Here is an 18,743-nt window from a genome sequence, read left to right on the forward strand (position 1 = left end):
ACAAGCACAAGAGCATATTTCTGATAGATTATTTTGTATTACTGTAAAGCTACTGTTCACCACGCAATCTTTGAGAAGGAGAATGCATTTTTGCACCACTGTAACTTTCCAGAGTTGTCCTTGTAATATTATAAGCCACTAAGCATCGTTTTGGCATCTGATAAGAAGTCTTATGGGTCAGAATGTTGTATCACTTAAAAACTTTTTGAGAAGCTTGCAAAATTTCAATGCATGGGCAATCTTACCTGTAGCAATACGCCCACACCACCACAGACCTTTGCTTCTTTAAAAAAAAAAAACACTGGGCCATTTACAGCCTGAATGCTTGCCTGGCCTGACACCTGAACTCCTCTGTTTCACTGAAATTTTAATATTTCCTGTATAATGTTATGTGGCCTGTGGTTAGCTGTGTTGTAGCTATTTACAACAGAGAATGCTGAGGCTAGTTGCTACACTGCAGTAAGTCTTTATATCAATAGTAAGTAAAGCACCGTAAATAACAAGCCATAGAACAGCCCAGATAAGCATGCAGCTGAAGAGACTTTGAAAAACTCAGCATGGGCATCAACATCTTGTTGCTACAGCAGATTGGCTCCGTGTCTGCTTCTTCAGCCCCTATGGAGACTTTACAGAAGCCGGTTACCTCAGCCTCAGGCTGGCTGCCATTTGAAAGCAGACAGCTCATCAAGATGAGTGACAAGGGTTGGGGCTAAAACTGACCAGCTGAGGAGGAGGAGGGTGGAAATAATACTGACAGTAGTCACATTTAAGCTGAACATTGGCTATTGCAGCTTTAACAGCAGCTACTGTACATCAAGCTGTTTCTTGTGAATTCTGTGATTTATTCTTGTTATTTCACCCATCCCCTGTCTCTTTATCTCAATCTCATTTGCCCACCCACCCCCACTCCCTCTCTCTCTCTGTCTCCTTCTCTCCCTCTCTCCCTCTCTCGCCCTCTCTCGCCCTCTCTGCTTATCCCCTGTTAATCTAGATTTGCCATGTGGCCAAGCCAGTGCTGGATGGATGGGGCTTTGCACACAGTTGTCCTTGCCTCCATTTTGTTTGTCCTGACATAACAGCTTGATGTCAGAGCGACAAAACTCTCAGAAATTGCTTTTGTCCCTCGTGTCGAGCGAGCCTGGCGACTTTTCCACAAATTTCACAAATTACACATCGAGCCTCTCCATCACTCTTTCAGTGAAACTCATCGGGAAGGAGCCTGAGTGAAGTAAGAGGATATAAAATAAGATCTCCACGTAACAGAAGCTAGAGAACAGTAAACATCACGCCAAGTGATATTTTCATTAAAACCAATTACAATTAGTGCTGAATTCTGGTGGACAGGATGTGTGTCCTATACCTGACCCCATGTGGGGGATTACACAGTGAATTTCTGAAACAATACCATGGGAATTGTGGGTAGAGCATGTGACCAGCTGTTTATGGCCGAGTGCCTCCTGGAGATTGAAGTCTTTGTGGGGAAAGCTTATAAGGTCATATCCGATCCTGTTACCCTTGTCAAACACTGTCCTTCAAAGCACACAAAAAGGCATAGCATTAACACAGCCACTGGTTTTTATTACAGCTTGAAGCAAAGCACACTGCTCTGAATGTTCAGATGAGGAAATTAATGAAATTATGCTCTTTAAAAATATTATGTGTCATCCTGTTCTTTACAAATGATGAATGTGACAAGGTTTTAATTAAAAATGTGATGCAAACTAAAAATCATGAAATGAATATTTGTCATTATTTGTAATTAGGGACTTTCATTACCTACTATCCTGTCAAAGAGTACCAGAAACTTAAAATCTGAGCTGTCAAACTGTATACTAAAACTTGGTATTGCTTTCCTACAATATCTCATTTTGAAACAGCTGTTCTTTAACGCTGCTCACTCAACTGTATTGACAAGTGGATGACCCAAGCCTCTCTGCAATCTATCCAACGGCAGAGAAAACTCTCTAAGCAACAAAAAAGGCCAATGACATGTTTTGGAAAAGGGCTTGCAATGTGGCCATTTTTCACCCAAGGGCTGTAAATTTCCACAGCCTCGTTTTGACAGGCGGATAGATGAGCGGAGTTTACCTCTGTGTCCTCTCACAAGACGAATTGTAATGGTATGCAGATGCTGTAATGACATTCCTCTGCGATGTAATCACAGCGCCTGGCACATTAATTTCATTGGAGCGGAAAAGCACATACATCATTTTTGTAGCTTCTCGTCAAACTCCCGCTACATGTGGACATACATTATTTTAATTATTAAAGTCTCACTAGGTCCAAACCAATAAAAGGAGAGAAAGTCAAAACTAGTTAGTTTCAACAAGAGGAACTGCACTCTGTTTCATACAAAAGAAGGTGAACTACTATTCACAGGCCTTCAAAAACATGCTGTTGGTTGAACTAAAACTACTTTAAGAATGTCTGTTTGCTTCAGTCAATGACAAAGCATTACAATAAGAAGTGCATTGTATACTCTCAGTGCAGTACCAGAGAGAAAAATGTGAAAGCATGGATAGCTAGGATTGTATTGGGGGACAAAAGATTAAAGCACAACCAGGAAAGGTTTCAAGTGAAGGAAAAAAAAGTTAAACTGCAATGTAAATTTTGCAGTCAGCACCAGGGGAGCTACCTCCAGGATTTGTGCCCCAGTGTCTTTTAAACAGCCTATGAAATTCTAGAGCTGCTAGTTTTAACAATAAATTCTGAGGATTTATTCACCAAGATGTTTTCATGCCACTACTGTAATGTGAAGAATGATGTTTCTGAAACACCGTCAGTTGGTTTTATTGTATGTAAAGAAATATAGTCTAGTTAAAGGAAAAGTTCAGCCAAATCACAACTTTCTCAATTGCAACTAGTGGTAATAAGGTAAGGTATCACAGTATTGATCTCTGAAAGTTGTGACACTATCCTATTAGAATTTAGATGAATTATACACCTTTATGAAGTGCACCTGTACAATGTTTCTGTACAAAGTTTTTGACACTGTCATAGAGATGCTGATTCAACCATATGTCTTAGCATTGAAGTCATAGTGGTGGTGGTGTACCAGATGGCATAATATTTAGTGGTACTTTACAAGCTCCACTTTTCACATTTTCCAAAATTTCTAACCAAACTTTAAACATAGAAGAAACCCTGTCTTATCGCAGCACTCCATCCTTCCTAAAGTAGATCCAGTAGATTCACCACACTTTCTTTGAAATAAATATCAAGTACCGGGACACTTCTTTGCCCAGATCAGTAACACACTTGACACAGAAAGAAAGGCGTAATCTATCCCCAAAATCATATAACTAATATGTGTAAACACAGACTAAAGGAAAGACACAATTTCATGCTCCAGACTTTAAAGCATTCTCTTTAAAAGAAGAGACTGTGAAACAGTGAAATCTGGAAAACTAGTTTTTCTTACTTCTGCTTAGCCCAGGATATTTAGGATCTGAAAGGGTATGAAGCATTGACAAGACAATGGCAGTGGCGAAATGCCAGACTGTTCACAGATATAAGGTTGTACAACAGTGATCTTCAGCAGTGGTCCTTTAAGAATGAAATCCAACACTGTCCAAGCAGAGATAGACGCTGGATCATTTGCCTCTCTCCTCTCTTTGGTATAAAGCATCCCAGCCTGAAAGAAGTGCAATCTCTGCAGTTTACGGAGATCACATTAGAGGATTTTTGGCTACTGAAGTTTAAATCTCTTTACTTCCTTAACACACACAATTTCCTGGGTAGTGATGGCTAGAAAAAAGCAGAATTCTTGTACAGCTGATATCTGCAGTGCTTGTATTTAGGATGCATCTCACTGAAAAAAACTGTTTGAAAGGTCTGTGTTTGACCACTGTGTCGATTCAACAGCTTTGCATCACTCTCAGTTTCTCGCTCAACTCTGATACAGTCCAATGACGTTCCTACCATCTGTTCCCTCTGTCTCCCTCTACATCTCCCTCTCTGTCTGTCTCCGTCCAACCACCTCTCACCCCACCCACCCATTAGTACCACCGTCTTTGCCTTTCATTCCCATGCAGACATGACTTAAGCCGACTGAAACAACTCTAAATGTAATATTTCACCTGAAAATGGCAAGACTGCCTTGAAGTGAAAACCATTTTTTTCTTTATTGTCACTGCTATTTCTTTATCTTGGATTGGATAGAGATGTGTTTACTACTGAACAGACTTGCAAAAGGGGGCTTATGGGAAATGTGTTCTGAAGGCCTACAATCCGACTAATGCCTCTTGACAAAACTCTTTGCTTTCCTCAAGTTCCCATCTGCCAAAACATTCAATTTCTATCCCAGCCTGGCTCTAATTGATCCATCTTGGTTACTCTGAAGTTTTGGAATCAAATCAGAGAAAACATATTTAAAAAATAAGAGTATGCCACTTGTTTAGAGGGGGAAAAAATCAAACTTGTTCCTTGAGATACAGCGAGGCAGATTTTGCTTGTGGGGCCTGCCCTGTATCAATAAGTATTCAGTTGCATCTTTTACTTTAAAAATTCAGCTAAAATGCCATGCAAATGTCCTCACTTCATTCAAAGCTTGTTTTCATCTTTGCTCAGCTGAGCCTCACAATAATGTGATGTTATCTTTGAAAAAGACAGTCCTTTGGCACAGAAGGAGGGGGATAATGATTCATTAAGGTTTTTTCAGTGGGCAGAATAACAACAACCACAGGAGAGTCATTTGATGAAGGAAAAAGGTGCCACTGTAATTAGTTTCATACTTGGCAAAAGCACATAGTTCTTGTTAACGGACAGCAAATGAAAAAAGAAGCCAATCAATACCTTGTGTCGGAATCGCACAACTGGTCGATAGGGCGGCGACCCAAATTCCTCCTTGTTGGGTCTCCCGTCGGTGCTGAGCACAGCGAGCCCCAACAGAAAAATAGCCGCCAACCACCATCTGGCTGTCTTCATTGGTCTTTTCCTGTCAAAAACCAAACAAGAATGGTGAGTAGTCTTCTCCAGCACTCTGGAGGTTCCATTCTGGTTGGTCAAGACAATACATCAAGTCCCCTGTAATTAGTGTGGACAATAGGAACCGCAAAACTGTCGTTGGTTTCAACTAAAGCTATCAATACGTGCCCCACACTCAGTAAAGAGATTAGATCTCCTTCTGAATCAATTAAGGGGAAATAGACGTCATGAGAAAATCAAGATAAAGAAGACAAAGAGCCAATATATTAAGGCAATTAAAGTGAGGGCTTTGGATTAATTAGGCTGAGTGTCTAAGTCAAGCAACTGTGATGTAGCATAGAGATTATATCTTAGACAGATTCCTTACACCCTCGCAGAGATGCAGCCCAAATATATTTATTCAAGAGGGTGAGAAAATTCACTTTTCACCTCTAACATAACTGCATTTTCAATTATTCATTATGATGTGTAAAAACAAGTTTGACCTTTGCATGACATGAATTAAACAAAACAATGTTTGTGGGGGAAAAAACATGCCCTATGAAAATGTGCATGTCCCAGAAACAGCAATGTTCAAGGAAGTTAAGGATGCAGGAAATAGACAGAGAGGGGGATATATACATTAACCAGCACTTTCATATTGCCTTACAGAAGCTTTAAAACACACAAACACACACACACACACAAACAACCTTTTTGTTAAAAATCGGCAATGTGTTTGTTCCTCCTTATTTCTATCCTACATCTTTATCTGCATTTATTCCCTAAGTTCTTTGTGCAGCACGTCGCAAAAATCCCCCTTGTTAGAGGCGCTTTATAAATACATTTGACTCAACTTGACTTGTTGATTTTCACAGGCAAAACACTAAGCTGTACTTCCTAAGCCATCTCAAGCCACCAGTGGCTGCTCATCATCCTCGAGCAGAGGGAGATGACTGACAGCAGGATGGTGACCCCGCTTCCTTGTTCTTCTGGAGTGACACCAAGTCAGACAACAATGGTACTGTTGTGGCAGCTCTGTGGGCCCACTTGCTATTCACCGGAGGTCAGGAGGTCGCGCCGGCAGAGTGGCATGTCACTGTGATGTGCCGGACAAAGAGGGAACATTGAAACTTTATTTATGTGACTTTATGTGACTTTTATTAGCCTTCCTGAGCTGCCTGACACCTGCAGATTCTCTGCACATTTTCTGCTGTGAAACATCCCACATTCTAAAGCAACTTTTTTTTCCCCCTGAACAGATATGAAGAACTTGTTCTGTGCACTGTGATTTATCCTGATAAAAATATAACTTTCATTTAGAAGAACAAATACCAACAGCTGGGGCATTCATAACTGTCTGCCAGATTCAACACCCAATTTCCAGATTTTTTGTTTAACCTTTAGAGACACTGACATTTTGACATTCATCTATGATGCTTCAAACTCTGAAGCAACAGACAGAGTTGACAGAGTCTCCTCCTATACAATTTAGACCCATCACCAGCCCAACTACCAAACCATCTAGCTCCTTGTGTTGCATTTCTGGAGACATTTAAGTCAAATTTTCACAAATGAGACAAACAAAACAGCTAATTAGAGCAGGTATTCAAAGGAAATAGCTACAAAAAAACAAATTATAAGTCATATGCACATATTACCATTGCTGCATTAAGACTTGGTCATTAGCCTATTTTCTTTTAGAGCAAAGCTTTTAGCCTTTGTAGATGAAATGTCTCATCATGCTAGTACCTCTCTTTTGTCTGTGACAGTGCAGCAGGGAGGGGGTATTGAAAATACCTTGATAATCCAATGGGCAGGGTGTTTTTGTTCCATAGTACGAGTCTAGAAATTCAAAAGATCTCTGAACCTGGCAAAGCGATTGTTAAAACACAGGTAATGATCAACAGCCTTACCAGTCCCCTGCAGACATATTATGGTCATTTTGCACTACGGGGCACTAAAATTTTACTTATTGCCTCTTTAATGTGATCATACTCATTCTCTATGCATTTCTACAATCTCCAGATCCAGGTAGGAAACCCTGCCTGCAGCAGCTGCTGCTCCACTTCTCTGCTAACACAGTCTTTTAGCCACACTAGGTGGATTACCATATCTGCTAGCACAATCAATCAACTTCTTTTGCAGCGTCCCAGTGTTAAATGGGTTATTAATGGACTAACTTTTGCAGGATGCTGTGTCTGAGACAGAGACATATACACAGTTTTAAGAAGTTTAACCGCATCATACAACACAGTTTCTTGCAGACATTTAACTCATTACGATCAGTCACAACTGCAACACATATAAATAATTAAACACATTTCCATCTCTACTCGTACTAACTACTATATCATTAGTTATCTTGCTGGGAGTTTTAAACTGCCAGCCATGCTATTCTGCATTTCATTAAAAGCTTGCTTGGCTTATAAAATAGCAAACACTGTCATTACTGTGAATTGAAAAATGCACATTTAAATTTTGTCTATCTCAAACCAGAGCGCACAAAGAGTTTTTCCTGAGTTTTTGTTGCTGTTGGTGAGTTAATTTTCTTGTCACTGAGTCCATTTCTTTTCATCTTGTGCACCAATACTGTTACTAGAGCTTTGGCACAACAACAAACAACAGAGAACAATGAGATGGAAGCAAAACTGAAAGCAAAACTGCCATTAAAAATATCAGCATCAACAGCATACACTCAGTTTGGCAGTGCTGCTGAATGGTAATACACTATCCTGAGAGATGTTTCTAATATTTTGTCCATCACAATTATATCAAGACATGTAGACTAAATATTAGAGACAGCTGTCAGTTGTTACAAACAATAAGCTTCAATAGCAGCACAAACTAAAAGTTCCAAAATGACATTGAACCAACATATCTCAGTTTTTAAAAAAAACATTCGAATTTTACCTTGGGTGAGATGAAACAAGACATTTGAAAATTTGTGAATGGGAATTTTCACTTTTCCCTTAATGACATTTTATGACCCAAACAATTAATTGATTCATCAAGAAAGTAATCAGAAAGTAATAATTCGATAATAAAAATAATTGATAGTTACAGCACTAAACATTAAAACCAAAAACTGAATATTATGAGGTAGGATTTATTGCTGAACTGTTGTCTTTGACTGATTTCGTTTTAGCCACGTCTCAGTAATTAACTGTGAGTGTATTATCTGACTACAAGCTATTTAAAACCTATCCAGAAGATATTTAGGTGATGGAAGCTTTGGGATAAGATGCAAAATATGAAGAAACTGTCTCACCTGAGTCTGTTATTTAATGGGGGGAAGAAAAAAAAAGTAAACTGATAAATGTAAGGACTCTGTGATAATTTTTTGTGTTAACGTGTCTTAATTTAACTGACATCAACTCTTGTCTGAGTATGCATACTTGTTTGTCCTTGTTTGTGAGTAAGAGCATGTGTTTGAGCAAATGCCGTGAGTCTTGAGTCTTATTTATGTGCCTTGAAAGCACAGGAAACAGTAACTGTCCTGAAGTTTTCCCTGGACCCCCGAGGGAGTGCCATCATAACTCTGGCTCGTGGTTTTAAATCCCCCAGAGCACGTCTAAGCTTTGGCATTGACTTTCAAATGAAGACTACCTATTTCCCACTATGTACACAATGCATCATGTCTTGACAAGCTCATAGCCACCACCATCAACCCCCCCCCACCCTCATCCGTCTCATTCAGCAGATTTTTGCCATTCAGTGCACGTGCCGAGCACAACAACGGAAATGTCCATACAGCACAGCCCAAGTTAAAGATACGATGTGCATGCACCAGCTGACTGCTCCACACTGGGCATTAGCTGGGTTTGAATTAATGCACGCAGTGTAATTTACTATCAGCTGTCATGCATGTTTGGTGAGTCATAACTCTAGAAAATAGGAATACATAATTAAAACACGCAATACATTTTCCTGACATTATGCATGATTTTCCCCCCAAAATGCCCCCAGGAATATTCCTATCCCACATGACTATTATGCTTTATGTCAGCTTAGACTAATTCTGACTTATTGCTGATAACTCTTCATTTACAGCTTCCTAATTACACTCAGCTTGTCTCAAATATAATAAAACCAAGCCCTTGGGAAATGAGGAATTCTGAATATGGCTAATGGTGGACTGACAACTTTTGAGTTTCTTCCATGACTGTTTTTTTAGAAAAAGACTGTGAACATATAGTTTTAACAATCAGAACAACAGAAGTTAAGATATTTTAACCTTTTGCAAAAGTGTAATGATTATTTTAGCAAAATATTTCAACAGCTACAGCCAAGGCCTCACTCAAAAATTCCCTCAAAATAACCAAGGGTCTTTGCGTATTTCACAATAAACTGAAAAAACAGACATTAACAAGATGTGTCATTTTATAATCTTGAGAGCAAATATCATGAAATACATAGATGTCAGGAAAAGTTATAGGTTCGAATCTCCAAAGCTAATCTCTACAATATCTATTGATAAGATGCACTTGAACAAAAAATTACCACTATCCTAAACATTTATTTGGAATTTGGAAATAAATCTATCAGGTCTGTAAAATAAAGCTTTCCCAGATCATTTTCAAAACCCCAAGGAGGTAAAATTAGCCCATAATAGAAAACAAAGATTAGAGGAATTTCAGAAAAAAGACCGTAACTGTGTTTCTTCATTTCCTCTGGCATTAAATCAAACTGTGACCCCACACATTTAACTTGTGGGAGGGTCGCAAACTCCAGGTTAGGATCCACTGTCCTAAGCAATGGCTGGATGAGAAGACTCCAGCAAACACATATGTTTAACAGCTTTTACCCCTCTCAGTTTGTATCATGAACATGTTGCATCCTGTTTACTGACATAACTCAAATGTATTTATCTATACCTCAATTTCAAGGTTGCCATGTTCTACACCTTTCAACTCCTTTAAATTCCTAATGAGTCGTTGGACTGGAAACACTCTAGCTGTACTGTACAGCTCCCAAGTGTGAGTGGGGTAAACATGTACGAATGAGAACAAGGCAGTGCTGAAAAAACATGCATGCTCAGTCAATTTACTGTGGCTGAATAACCACTAAAACACTCTCAATGTAGGCTTAAGACTTCTCGAAGGTCACTGTGCTGTTTGAAGTACTCACATCACAAATGAAAACAGCAAACCAAACATCCTGATATTTCAACACAAAATATGTCATTTTTGCCAAACATAACATTGAACTACTGGAACAAGAATGAGTCTCAATAGAGCACATACCTCCACTAAGGCCAAATAATCCTACACATCTGTCTAGCTCTTATAATAGAAAAAAAACCCATCAAGATCCATACACTATTTCCTGAGAAATTGATGGAAATGTCAAAAAATGTCATCTCTCACAATGTTAAGGACAGTGATAAAAAAGAAGGTACTAGATCCACACCAAAATTGAATAGGTACTTCCCTGACCATTGACCCACCCCCCACCAAGTCTGGTGCAAATCAGTTCAGTACTTTTTGCAAAATCCTTCTGACAAATAAACAAACAGACCAACAAACACAGGTGAAAACATAACCCCCCTTGGCAGAGGTAACTAATCAATAAGTTAAAAGTTATAGTCCAAACACAACACACTTTGGAAGCTTTTCATTCACAATCTTTAAAACATCATCCTGCTAATATCAATTTTTGTCTCTTGTTGTCACGTCTTTCACATGATCATTATTCCATTTATGAGAAGTGCAAGGTCACACTCCTGCCACATTAGCTGATCTAATTTTTATTCTTATGCTGCCACAAAGTAAACTGATGACAGATACAATAGAAAGAAACAGCACAAAAGGCTGAATTTGCCACCCAGGTAATTTAAAAATCAAAGTCTGTTGTGCAGCATAGACAAGTTTCCTTATACCAACATTATTCTTTAAATGCCATTTTTGCAAACCGTGTTTGAAAGCTGTTGTGTGTTGAAATGACATTTGAAGCTTCATTCATTATTCTCCTGTGACAGCAACTTTTCAGCACTTTGGCAGGTGTATCCGTTTTTTTTTTTTTTTTTCCATGAGCGTAAAATGCAAAGAGTCCAAGGAGGGAAAACAACCACTGTTTTTATTTGTTCACTGTTATTTATCTACTTTGCTGAGCTTGCATGAGGTTTTTTCTGCAGTCACCGTGCTTCAAAGTCAGCCAGTCATGCAGATTTACACCAGGGAGCAGTCCAGTACAATCAGGAATCTTGCAAAGCTGAGCTGCTTACCAGAGTTTCAGTGCCTGGCTCAACAGTTCTACTATAGTAGTTTGTGTTGTCTTTTAATGAATATTTCTGGCATTTTTTAAAGGAAGAACTTACAGGCATACAGACCCTAAGACCCTAAGCCTAAATGGTAGCTGAAGCCGATTAGCCTTCAGATTTCAAAGCATGAGACCAATTTCAGAAAATTACTAAGAGGTACCTTATAAACTTCTCCTACTTCAATAAGTTGTCAACTTCAGTGACTCAGATTTTAGTAAACCAGAGCTAGGGATCTGTACTGTACAATTTGGATTGCTGGACCACTTACTGGAACAGAGCCATCGATAATAACCAAAAGATATTCAGTTTACTGTGATATATGGCAAAGAACAGCAGCAAATCCTCACATTTGAGAAACTGGAATTTTTCATTAGTTCTACTTTAAAATCAAAGAGAGAGCAACAACTAAACAATCATGTGATTAAAAGCAAATCAACCTCTAATTAAGCTGTTGATGATACTGTGTAGCCAAACTCATTAACCTCTTACACGTAGTGAACTTTAATATTAATGTTGTTGTTATTTTTTCAAATATAGTATAGACTAAATAACAAAAGAATTACTCGAGAAAACAATCGACAGATAATGAAAATAATCGTTTGTAACAGCCCTCATAATTAGCAGGACTTTGCTGCAGTTAGACACACTACTAACACCCAGTTTCACACTGCAACAGTTTAAGTGTCAGAAGATTTGCCTTTTAAATCAAGTAGACCGGCTTATTTTGCAAACACAAACCAGACTGCTTCGCTTTTTTAATTAATTTGATACCATAATGGAATTCTTTAATGTTATTTTTTTAGCACGTGCACTGCCGTGGACTCACCTAACGACGTTAACTTTGCCGCAGGACTCTAATTATATCCCAGTGAGGCACAAATTTCTGCCATTCGATGATAATAAAGTTGATTTTGGACAAAATTTAAAATAAAAAGTTGTGGGAAAAAACATAAACATCTAAGTGACATTCCAGGAGAACTCATGCCGATGTTTGCCGCGCGTGCAATACCATGCGTTGCATGGTGCAGGCAAATTCTAAAACCAAAACAACCGGAAGAAAAATCCAAGATGGCGCCGAATTATTTCTGCAGTATTATGCTCCCAGTGCTCAGTGCTGCCACTGCTGGACAGGAGGTGTAGGTGCGTAGGCTGATACAGGTAAATCCATAGCATTACAGCGGCTATGCAAATGTTTTAGACACCAAAAATAAGGTGAATGAATGTTTTTATTTTTTATTATTTATCAGTTAACCTCATACAAAGTATGTGCCTTCAAGAATTACTTTGTCCTGCATACATTACACAAGATGTTTGCTCGTAATGTGGCTCTAGATTTGTTTTTCAGAAGTTCTGAGTCTGTACACGGTAGACTAAACAACAATGTCAACTTCAGACTAGAGGATTGGACTTATCCTAAACGTATTCGTGTTTTGAAGCTCCCCTGGTTGGCCATTACAGGAAAAATAACTTTTCTCACCAGGCCCCATTTCCAGTCAAAATGAAGCCCACCTGTGCTGCTGAGAAATGAGCATTGCGGTAGGGGCACCAGGGCCTGGCTCAGCTAGCAGGGATATGGTGGCTGCTCCCAGTTTGCTCTGTAAACCAATGATTTCCTAGAGAGGCTTGTTTGAAATTATTCAAATTGTCAGCGAGGTCACTGGAGGGGAACTTGAAGTCAGCAGATAAACTGCTCAGCTCTCCTCTCTCCCCCCACCTCTTTTCACCATATGCTTCAGCTGACACATCCCTGACCCCCTGTGGGCAGATCTCTTTAAGCATGCTCAGCGGTATTTCTATGTACAGATCAATTTGGTTGGAGTACTACAGTTTGTCTCTGAGATATCTGGAGAACACTGGAGCATCTGCTGTGTGTTTGCTGCCCAAGCACCCTGCCGCAGCATGTCTTATTTGGCAGAGTTATCAGGGCACTTCTCATACTCATATATCCCCGGCAGCACAGTATACTGATAAAGGACTCCTTCGAGTTCAAAGCACGTCCAAAACCACAGGCGACACACTTCCCCCTAGGGTAGTGCTTCCGTTTGGTCCTTGTTCCTCCCTTACAAATGCTGAAAATGCTGTGCCAAACCCTCAGATGGAGCAGTTCCTAACAACAAAGGAACAGAGGGATGACTTTGAATGTCATACATGCCTAAATGAGTATCTCATATAGTATTCATGTTATGCCCCTGCATGGTGTCTGTATGAATCGTTTTCAAGAATTCCTTACATCCTGCCGACTGCTTTGTTATTATTTTGGTGCATAAAGGAAACATCAGCCGCCTCTGTAGTCCACACGTTTATGACGTGCATGAAAATGAAACACTTGAGTTTTATAAAGGACATGCTGAGAGTGTTTTGCATAGGGAGGGAGAAAAAAAGCATTTCACTACGGTTTTTCTGGTGCTTCTGGAGGAGCAAAAACTCCTAACAACTCAAACAGACCATAGTACATTTCTTTCTGCAAGACTTGCAGTCAGCGAGTCAGTTAATAAATGGCAAAGTGGGTTCATCAAAAGGGGCAGCACTTGCCTTGAGGTTAGAGGAGTTGGCTGGTGAATGTAAGGTTGTAAACTTATATTCTCCAACCACCTCAAAGAAACTGGGTGTTTGAAGGGGCAACGATCTTCCCTTCTTCCGAAAATACTACTGAGAACCCCCCCTGGGCAAAGCACTCGATCCAAAATATCTACTGTGAAACTACAAAGTGGTCAACACCTTAAGCATGGAAGTAAGAAAAACCGATAATTTGATACTTAACCTATATGTAACAGGGAGAAGGTAGAGATTTATACTTGCATAATAAAAAATTTTATTTTGAAAATCTCATAATTCTAACACACTGGCCTCATAACATTTTGCTATAAACGGAGCAGGTACAGTATATAAGCTATAAACCAAAAATTAAAATTGAACTGTATATCGGCTGTAAAGCTTTTACAGGAACAGATTTTTTATTCACCTTTTAAGAATGAAGTCATAAAACATTTCCGTTTCTCACTGGTGGCAATGATGCCAAAACTCTTCGATTCCCTTCCAGACCGTGCAAATCAAAGCTGTTAATTACAACACTGATAACAGGCCTGTGCTGGTAATTCATTAATGGTGCAATTTAAGATAAATGTGAGATTGTTAATTTCCAGAACAACTGCCAACCTGTTCAGGCTGTTTCCAAAACAGTATGACTCAGCCATATCTTAACATTCATTAATTTTCTTTTATTTCATGCACAGGATTCAGTCTGTGGGGTTATTGTTCATACTGAGATAGTAAGATGACACCATCATGTTTATTATTCATTGTCAATTTTTATTATTTAATTATGATATAAGACAGGCAGTCATGGTCTTTTTTAGTTACTAATATTGTTTGATCATATTATTCTTATCAATATTTTACATATTTCACAAAAAAAAATCACTTTTTTAAAACCAAGATCTGCTCCATGATTCTATATTCTAAAAATAGAAAAATAAAAATAAAAATCTGACAAAACAAATTCACTTAGCAGCTTTTGCCAGAGCTTTCACCTGTTTAACATGGTCTTCACCTGCATACGTGGAGTTTGCTCAGCTGTTATGGTGATGGATTTGTTGACTGTTGTTGGTTTCTTCCACAGCAGTTTTAGGACTTGTTGTCAGTAATGGCTTCAAAGTATGACTTGGTTTTAAGTAATTAAGTCCTATTAGGTATGTTGGATATGGTTTAAAGCTCCATCCATCCATCCCTTGGCTATTCAGTTTATCCTATGAGGGCTGGGGAGGAGGAGCTGGAGCCAATCCCAGCTCACACTGGGCGAGAGGCAGGGCACACCCTCTCTGCCTATCACAGGGCTGACATATAGAGTCAAACAACCATTCATGCTTGTTTAAAGTTGCAGAAAAAGCTAATAAGTACTGCTGAGTTCAAACTGTTTTTTCAAACTACTATTCCAAAGGTCAAAAATGAACTCTTTTTGAAGTAATAGATATTGTTTGCTACTTCCCAGGTTTAGCCTGTTTTTTAATTGCATTTTATCACTGTGCAGTAAAGCATAAATACAGTGCTGATCTGTCTTCTTTGGTTTTTTTTTTTTTTTTGGCAACAACTTGAGCTACATAATCACTGTTACATAATCACTGTTGTTGTAATTTTTGATACTGCACTGCCAGAAACCACTTGTCTATTAAATTTTCTGGCCAGTACACTGTTGCCTCCTTTGACGTTCTGGTGTTGAGGTTTGAGTTTCTGTTGGGTTGTGCTTTTTCATCTGTTCAGACATAGAGATTGTTGCTGCCTGTGATAACTGCCCAGTCCCTCTGTTGATTCCAAGCTGTTGCAGCAGCTGGAAACATAAAACACAGGGAGTAATCCTGTGTGCCAGGAGATAGTTCCTAGAAAAAAAAAAACAAAAAAACTATAAAACAGGTGATTAGAACCTCAGATGTGAAAGCTGTCATGAATGGGATATTCTTTGAACCATGATTCTGTGATATCAGTTAGTCATAAAAAGTAAAACAATTTTCCGTTTTCAGCAAGAACCTTTCATGAACCCACCCACCAAAAAAGGACTAAGGTCTTAGTTCCTGCCCCCAAAAAGTCTTCATGCTCTCAAAGTTGTAATTCCTGATGGTTCAGGAACTAGCAGATGGAGTTTGTAAAACTAAAGGTCACTGACCTGTCAAATACAGGTCTAGAGGATGCTACAATGTTTGTACAGTATTCATTCAGTTGTCAACTAACCTTTTTTACCTCTGCACAACCAATTTCTAAAAACCACAGTTGCGTAACATAAGTACATATATAGTCCCTTAGGCACCTGGGACTACTTGGTCAAGAAGCCCTGATGATCACATATTACCTAAAGATCAGATTCTAACTTTAATACTGAACTAGTTCAGAGTTTTTTGTTTTTTTGATCTAAACTTATGTCATGACACATCTCATCAGTGAGTCCTTCTCTCAGAAGAAAGTGGCAACATGAGCAGTCTTGTCATGCACCAAAAGTAGGTGGTTTGAAGCCACCTCCTGACAAACCCATCATTGTGTAATCACCGGCCATTCATCTAAAATGACATGGTGACAGATGTTTTGGTGAGAGGGTGTACAGCATCTTTTTTGCTACGAGAGCACTTCCTCTGCAGACGCCCAGCTGTGCCGGCAGCTGTATCTCCTGACAGCTAGAATGTATTCTGCTTTGTGTGCAGCCTCTAATTTTCCAGTGATCTCCATACTTGGATGATACATTTGCTTTCAACATATTTAGCTCATGTCTCTGCAGAGACCAGCTCTTGTGTGTGTGACCTTTCACTTATGTTGCAGCCTCTCTAACACTTTTGACTGACTGTGCTAGGACACTGAGGTCAGTGATACCCGAGGAGTTATAATCAGGTCCTTTTGATTTGCTCTGCTTATAACTTCAGAAAGAAAAAGTTCAGAGTCTCCATGGTGCATGAACTAACTCAAGCTCACCTATAAGCTACCTCTATAAAACAAGCCCTCCAACTATATAGGTTGTTTGTCTCTATCCTTCTACCTTCTAGCATCTCTTAAAATAGCATCCCCTACAGCAGAAGGCATACCGGATATTCGTTGTCACGGTTGCAATCATGAACATGCAGTTAAGCTTATGGAATGGTCATGGTTTGGTTAGGTTTAGGCACAAAAACTACTTGGTTAGGTTTAGGAACAGAGGATGGTTTGGGTTAAAATAAGTACTTCCGTAAGGTTAGGGGACCTTCGTCATCGTAGTTACAATAATGAAGATGAGGTTAAGTAGGTTTCAGAGTCTCGTGTTTAATGAACCCCAGTCTACCATGTGACTTAAATTCCTAGTTTGCTCCCATCGTAATTGGGTCTCAGTAATACAGACAATACACAGACCACAGACGGACCAATTTTTTACAGGGCAGTCTTCCTCTGTGATAACAGTCTACTGTTCAGATGGTTGAAATGCCAGTAGAAGTATAACACTTCATTAACTGTATCCTGGTTTGTGCTATTCACAGCCAAGATAATGAGCAGTAGTGATTATGGTAAAAGAAAAGTGTGAAAATGGTTCTTTACAAAAAAAAAAAAAAGGTATGGCTGTGCTTTTTTACTTTCTTTTCATCTCAGGAGCAATTTTCAGAAAAGGGGAGATTTCTTTGTGGAGCTTAACTTGAGTCCAAATAGTTGAGCCAAATCTGAGCAGGCCTCGAAAAAGCTGAGGCCTAAACCTGGCACGTCCTTCATCATCTCTCAGATATTCTGGATCACGTCCAAATAAGAGGCACTTGAGCTGCCTAATGTCCTTCCATAATCACCATGATATATTAAATATGACCAGTTATGCTAATGGATTAAATCATTAAGCTAATGAATGCACTAATTTGTATATTTTATGTCAATGTGATTGTCTTCATATAACATGTAGGTGTTAATATCAACTCTGTGCGGCATTGTAAAGAAGCAGGGAGAAAATAAAAGAAAATTTTCTTTATTAATATGCAAATTTATGCATTGAGATGCTCCAAAACCAGATGAGGTGAACCAATAATAGGCAGTTTCAGTATGAAATATGACAGTCACTGGCATGATGATGTAGCGTCTCGCACCATGTGCTATGCTGCCAGGAGATAAAAACATCTTGATGGCAAGGAAGGGTAACACTGTACTAAACAGGCAGGGTGAAGTAGCGGGAGTCCTTGAAGTGAGGTAGGTCACCTTACTGCACAAAATAATTAACAGCACCTACGTAAACTCTGTTAAAGGTCACACTACAGTGACATATTCAAATCTGAAGCAGAAAACATACACTTAACCTTCAAACCTACTGCTGTTAGGGTCATCTCTCTTCTTGACTTCTAAGCTTCTACTAATAATATTTTTTTTGGCTGTTTTCTAGTTAGTCAGAACTGTGTATGTTCACTGATACACACTTTTTGTCTAGATGGTTTCCTCTTGTTTCCAGTTGACAATTTTCTTACAGATGCCTTATCCATATTGGGAATCTTTGTTTTGATCTGCTGAGGTCCATGTTGATTTTTACACACAGTCCTAACAGGAAACTGTCCAATGCAATCCCAGTCTACTGATGACCACTGGGCAGTGTCAAACCATTAACTGGGAGTCAAAGGACCTATTCAAGCATATTGCAAGGCCGATTGTTGAGGAACTGAAGAAGAGTCACTCCTGAAATATCCCAAAATATATTCCCATTTAGTTGGTTAGTATTTAACTGAATTTAATTTATAATATCATCTCTCATGGAGTATGTAGTTGCTAGGAGATTCAGACAAATATTTTCCTTATATTAACTGTGGATATTAATAAAATTTTGATTTTGGTTCTTTGTTAGACATTGTTTTGGTTAATTAATCATTCACAGCAAGTTATAGTATGTATCTCTGACTGTCCCTGCCATTAAATGCCCTGCTTTGTCACTAAAGAAAATCAGCAATATAACTTGTTTCTGTGTGTAAATCTGTGTGTGACTGAGTGAATGATTTGCTGCTACCTCATTATCCACTGTTAAGGTGCACTTAACCCCCAACTGCTCCAGTGGGGCTGCTCAGATAAAAACTGTGTTTGTTCAAGGCTGCTGTTAGGTGTGACT

General features: G+C 39.0%; 1 protein-coding gene across 1 annotated transcript in view; it reads right to left on the reverse strand.

Moving 5' to 3' along the window:
* The window catches only part of fstl5 (follistatin-like 5), a 160,812-nt gene that overhangs the window by 131,896 nt on the left and 10,173 nt on the right, over positions 1-18,743 (reverse strand). Inside the window, 1 exon segment of the mRNA XM_018687637.2 lies at positions 4,795-4,936. Within this exon segment, the coding sequence (XP_018543153.1) occupies positions 4,795-4,936 (142 nt within the window).

Source organism: Lates calcarifer, linkage group LG8 (genome assembly GCF_001640805.2).
Source record: "Lates calcarifer isolate ASB-BC8 linkage group LG8, TLL_Latcal_v3, whole genome shotgun sequence".
Classification (NCBI taxonomy): Eukaryota; Metazoa; Chordata; class Actinopteri; family Centropomidae; genus Lates; species Lates calcarifer.